This window comes from Pristis pectinata, chromosome 8 (genome assembly GCF_009764475.1).
Source record: "Pristis pectinata isolate sPriPec2 chromosome 8, sPriPec2.1.pri, whole genome shotgun sequence".
Lineage (NCBI taxonomy): Eukaryota > Metazoa > Chordata > Chondrichthyes > Rhinopristiformes > Pristidae > Pristis > Pristis pectinata.
Window position 1 is genome coordinate 85,319,815 of NC_067412.1, and position 6,000 is coordinate 85,325,814.

Below are 6,000 nucleotides of genomic sequence, written 5' to 3' on the forward strand. Positions count from 1 at the left end.
TAAAATAAATTTATACCTCACTGGGATAGGATTACATTAAGATTATTTGATTCTGTCCAGTTTCTGAGTGGTTCCCAAATAGTTTAAAATGGAACAGGGGATTATGGGCATAAGCCGTTAATACGGTATGCAAAAGTGCTGGAAGCTAGCTGGAGCTGTACAATGTACCTCTTTTATTAATAGATGGGCAATGCATGTGACCAAAAGCACCAGCTGGCACAGTTCACTACAGAATTGCACAATGGGGTAGTTGTGCCCATTGCTTCCAAAGCATCTACTTTGATTGTACAGGGATTTCAAAAAGGTAGCAGCCAAAAGTGCAGCATTACCCTGCTATGAAGGAAAGGTAAAGTCGAAAGAAAGGTAAGCTGGCTGGGATTTCACTGCTGTTTTAAGCAATTGGTTGCAGAGCAGCAGTGACAGAAGTGGAGCACAAGTTTTCTTACCTGCTGATCCTCGTGATGAGAGCGAGCAGCACAGTAGTATAGTGGTTAGCGCAACGCTCTCACAGTGCCAGTGACCCAGGTTCAATTCTGCCACTGTCTGTAAGGAGTTTGTACGTTCTCCCTATGACTGTGGGTTTCCTCCCACATTCCAAAAGAAGTACGGATTAGGAAGTTGTGGGCATGTTATGTTGGCGCCGGAAGCGTGGCGACACTTGCGGGCTGCCCCCAGCACATTCTCAGACTGTGCTGGTTGTTAACGCAAAAAGATGCATTTCACTGTGTGTGACTGATAAATAAATATGAAACCGGATAAAAACTAGATAAAACTATAAAACTAGATATAAAGAAGAAAACAATTACCAATTTAATTGAGTACCTCTGAATTGATGAGCCCTTCCATTATTTAAAGTATAAAAATACGGAGAAGTGACAATGTTAAACCATTGAACAAAAATTGATGTGTGTGTTTTTTGTAGGTACTTGTTTCTGTGAAAATACAGTAATAATTGAACCTATCTGGCCATACGTCACATCACTCCTGTGTATCTTGATGGGATGATATTTTTGACCCAAGGTGCCTGCTATCAGAGAAGTGTAGAGATATTTTCACAATATAAGATATATTGCCTAATTTTTTGGATCAAAGGAAGAACTCTTAAAAATTTTGAATTGTATATTATATAATATATGATTCATAATTTCTAAGAGTTCTTCCTTTATATTATTGATACTTGGTGAATTCAGCCCCACTGCTGAAGGAACTGCTATTAAAAAGTGACTTTATTTTACAGTATGAGTTTGTGCACTATCTGAAAATATAGCGTTCATTATTTTCCACCACAGGCATTGTACACCAGATAAATATGGAGAAAATATCGAGGAGAGACTTTGAGAAACAGGTTAACCTTGGATCTTTCAAATTTTTCACACAGACCACTCAGAGTAAGTAAAACAGCTCAAAGCCTTCAAAACACAACAGCAATGGAATAAACCAAGTGGTAATGTATTGTTTGACTTGGCAGAGTTTTATGAAAATAATGAAAGCTGAGGGATGCCATTGCAGATATTTGTCACAATCAAGCCTAGAAATTGGTGCACCAAATGGGTGCTCTTTTTAGCCTTAATGCCCGATAGGGAGGGTCATCAAAAATATTGGGATCATCATTGTGGTTCTCTCCCACTGCCCCAAAGCTGTCAAGAAATGGCTGGATTTCCACTCTAAATGGTGTCTGGTGAATGTTTGTGATTCGTGGAGTGGTGATCAAGCGAGGTGTTTGTTCCTGGATGAGACTGAGCTTATTCAGTTTTGTTGGAACTGTCCTCATTCTGGCAAACATGAAATATTTAATCACATTCCCAACTAGGTAGATATAGCGAACCCATGGAGAAGACGTTGCCAATTTTGTCAAAACTTGGAACCATGAGCACAATTAATCTTTTACTAAATCCAATAAAGAATGCAGAAGAAACTCTTTTATCCAGGGAGTGTTTAAGAGTATGGAACTCTTTGAAGCAAGTTACATTTTAGTACAGAGGTAAACATGTGAGGAACAAAGGATTAGGAGATTATGCAGAGAGTATAGCTGAGAATAAACTGGTGTGGATTTTAAACAATGGTGAGGACAAGTTGGACAAAAGGACTCCTCTTATGCTATAAACTCTGTGTAACTGTGGAAAGTGACTGGGTTTAAAAAAAACCTTAAGTGTTACTCCTTTGCTTTATGATTCCATTCAAACCCTTTGATTCACTTCTCTCACCGTCACATATTTATGCTTAATGGAATGTTGCAGCAAAACAAGGTATATTGTTATTTTACATAAATAGAAATTTTCTACTTTCTTAGGTCGATGGAAAATTTTCAAGGAGGGGGAAGAGCAAATCAGCGAGCAATGTATGAACGAAGGATGTAAAACAGAGTTAGAGGATTTGCTGAAAGTTTTACAACTGAACAAGTCAGAGAAGGCACACTGCTGAAGTAGGGAGGAATGGGAGTGAAAGAAGGTGAGGAGACATAATGTGAGAAGATAAAATTCTGTTTCTGAAAACCTGGCCTGTAGCTGGACTGCAGTGTGGCTCTGTTGAAAGCAAGAGCACCCTGAAAACCAAAATGTGTATCACAAAAAAAAAGTCAAGAAAGTGAAATCTTTGTATTTTCTTTCTTCATGAGAAGGAAAAGTGCCTTTGGAGATGGAAAGAGAAAGGAGGGTGGGCCGAGCATGTATTTATTTGTATTATAAAACACTATTGAAATTACTTATGTGATCTTAATTCTTAGAGTACAATTAGCCTACCAATGTATGTACATTAATATCCATCACGTGTAATGCATAACTTGGTTTTATGTAAAGTTTCTTTCTTTATCCAATAAGCCTGCAGAATACATTGACATTAACCTTGAAGGTATTTGTACTTTATTTATGTACTGACGTTGTTTCATGCTTCTTTTTTTGAAACTAATAAAATATAACCAGTCTTATAATGTTTAATTCTTTTGTTATCCAAAATCATAAATTTTGTTATCCAGAATCATAAATATCCTGACATTTTCAGGCATTTCTAGAGTCATGATCTTATAGAAGTACAGCACGGAAACATGCCCTTCAGTTCAACCAGTCCATACCAACCATCAACCACCCATTTACACTCATACTAATCCCAATTTTTATTCTCCCCACATTCTCATCAACTTCCCTCAGATTCAGCCACTCAGCTATACACTCGGGGCAATTTACAGTGGACAATTAAACTACCAACCCACACATCTTTGGGAGGTGGGAGGAAACCATAGCACGGAGGAAATCCATATGGTCACAGAAAGAACATTTAAGCTCTACACAGACAGCACTCCAGGTCAGGACTGAACCTGGGTCTCTAGTATTGTGAGGCAGCAGCTCTATTAGCTGTGCCACTGTGCTGGCCTATTTTTTTCCCTTTATATAAAAACTGGAGAGAAATAACTTAGGATGCTATTTCAAGGAACATTTGTCTTATAATAATTTTGTTCTTCTATCATAAATCAGAGTTCCTTTCCAATATTTGGGATTGTGATAATTCCGAGGAGCTAGCTGCACAACTTTGGGTGTCAAAAGGCATGACATTTTACAAACCGTAGCAAGAAGATCAGATCAAAGCTCTGGTGCTCTGCCACATCCAGTTGTGAATAGGATGAAGAGGCTCCATGTGTATCTCTGCCCTCAATAATGTCTGGCTTGTTACAAAAAAAAATCTCCAACTGTCTTCATTCAGAGTGGATAATCCATCCCAGCCTTCTCCAGAGTTCATCGGCTTGACAGAAACCAGCCTTCCAGTCAACTTGATTCACTCCATAGATCTAGAAATGATGGAACATAGTGGTTCTAGCAAAAGTTTTAAGTTGTTGTGTTGAAAACTTGATTCCAAACAAACCACAGCATTAGTCAAGCTGTTCTAGTGCTGCTATAATATTGGCAGAAACTTGACACCATGGAAAATTGCCCTAAGTTCGGTTCAGAAAAATCTGGACAAATCCAACATTACTGTCCCAACACTCTACTCTCAATTGTCAGCAAGGTGATGAAAAGTGTCATTGCCAGTGGTATCAAGGTGCACTCACTCACCAATAGCCTGCTCACCATTGCTTAGTTTCAGTTTTGCCAGTACAACTCATTTCCAGTACTCAATATAGTCTTGATCTAAACATGGCCAAGAACTGAATTCCAGAATTGGGGTGAGAGTGAATAGCTTTGAGAACAAGGCGGCATTTGACCAGATCTTTAGAAGCCTTAGTAAAATTGAATTCAGTGAGAAGCCAGTAGAAATTCTCCACTGGTTCATTCTACCAACATGAAGAATGAGCACAATGACAGGAAAAAGTATCATCTCAGCCAAAAGGACATGAATGCAGGTATCCCTCAAGGCAGTGTCGAAGATCTAACCACCTTCAACTGTTTCACTGATGACCTTATCTCTGTCACTGAAAATGACATGGCTTTTTGATAACTGCACAGTGTTTAATCTACAATTCATTAGGTGATTAAACAATCCCTGCCTGCATGTAACATTTAGTTTTAAGATAAGTGTCACAACACATTCATGCCACACAAATACTGGCAATAACCAGCTCCAACGTCCAGCTCCCCTCCATATTCAACAGTATTACCATTGTTGAATCATCCACGATCAAAGTCCTGAGGGGCATCATTGATCAAAAACATAATTGGACCAGCCACATAAATACAGTATCTGCAAGAGCAAGACTGAGGCTCCTGCAGCGAGTGACTCACTTGACTCCCATAAATCTCTATAGATGCAAATATGGAATTTGATGGAATACTCTTCATTTGCCCAGCAACAGCTCTAAATATACAAGAGAAGTTTAAAACCATCTGGGAACTGAACGACAAGCCCTCCCTATAGCTCACTACTGTAAATGTAGTGCATGCTATTTACAAGATACACTGCAGTAATCTCTCCCAGAGTTCTTTGATTGCATTTCTCAGACACCACTGGAAGGACAGAGGAAGCAGGCTCATGTGAAAGCCACCACTTGCAAGTTTCCCTCTGGGTCATTACCAATCCTTCATCACTGCTAAGTCTAAATCCTGAAACTCCCAGACCAACAAGATTATTCAAGTACCTTTGTCATACTGACCACAGCAGCTCAAGGAGGTAACTGCAAATCTGATAAATGAATAAAAAAGACAATGCATAACTAGATGTTAATTTGTAAAGACAGAACTTACCAATGAAAAGGGTGCTGTTGACAAAAACTGCCTTAATATCATCAGCAAAACTGAACATCTCACTAAATAATTTATCACGGCACAGTGGCATAACTAATACAGCTGCTGCCTCATAAAACTAGTGATCTGGGTTCAATCCTGACTTCTGGTGCTGTCTGTGTGGAGTATACACTTCCTCCCTGTGAGTGTTTGGGTTTCCAGTTTCCTCTCACATCCCAAAGCTTTGTGGGTTAGTAGGCTAATTGGCCACTGTATATTACCCCTAGCATGTAGATGAGTGGTAGAATTGGCAAGAGATGATGGGAATATGGGGAGAATAGGTTGTAGGAAAATTTAGTGGGGGAATTGGGTTGCTCTATGTACCAGCATGTACCCAATGGGCCAAATGACTTCATATGTCATTGGAAAATATAGATTTTATAAAAATTAGAAAAATAGAAATTGGAAAATTTGGAATTCACGTGTCTAAGTATATAGTGGTCTTGGTGTTCCTCAAAGGAGCCCTCTTCCCACACCCATCATCTGTGCTTCCCATTGCCCCAAACTTACCTTCTTCAGATCCAGAAGGCAGATCTTGCTGGATCTGACTATTGCAATCAAGAGGACTGAGTGGCAGCAGTGCCTCGAAAGGACTGATGTGAGTAGATCAGTACAAGCCCTGCCTATGAAACTCTGTAAAGTCCTGCCCCATATTTGCCATTTGTCAAAGCTGTCAAAGATTTTCAATACTCCTGAATGTCTTTTAAGAATATTTAAACACCATTAAAAATGAAATAAACAATTTTAAAAATAACTTGCTATTTAAGTAAGACAACTAAAACACTATTAAATA

At 39.0% G+C, this 6,000-nt stretch overlaps 1 protein-coding gene across 1 annotated transcript in view; it reads left to right on the forward strand.

Annotated features, from left to right (window-relative positions):
- The window catches only part of chrdl2 (chordin-like 2), a 45,582-nt gene extending 42,684 nt beyond the window's left edge, over nt 1–2,898 (forward strand). The window contains 2 exon segments of the mRNA XM_052022004.1: nt 1,290–1,388; nt 2,291–2,898. Of these exon segments, the coding sequence (XP_051877964.1) occupies nt 1,290–1,388; nt 2,291–2,421 (230 nt within the window). The 3' untranslated portion in view covers nt 2,422–2,898.
- The last annotated feature ends 3,102 nt before the right edge of the window (nt 2,899–6,000 follow it).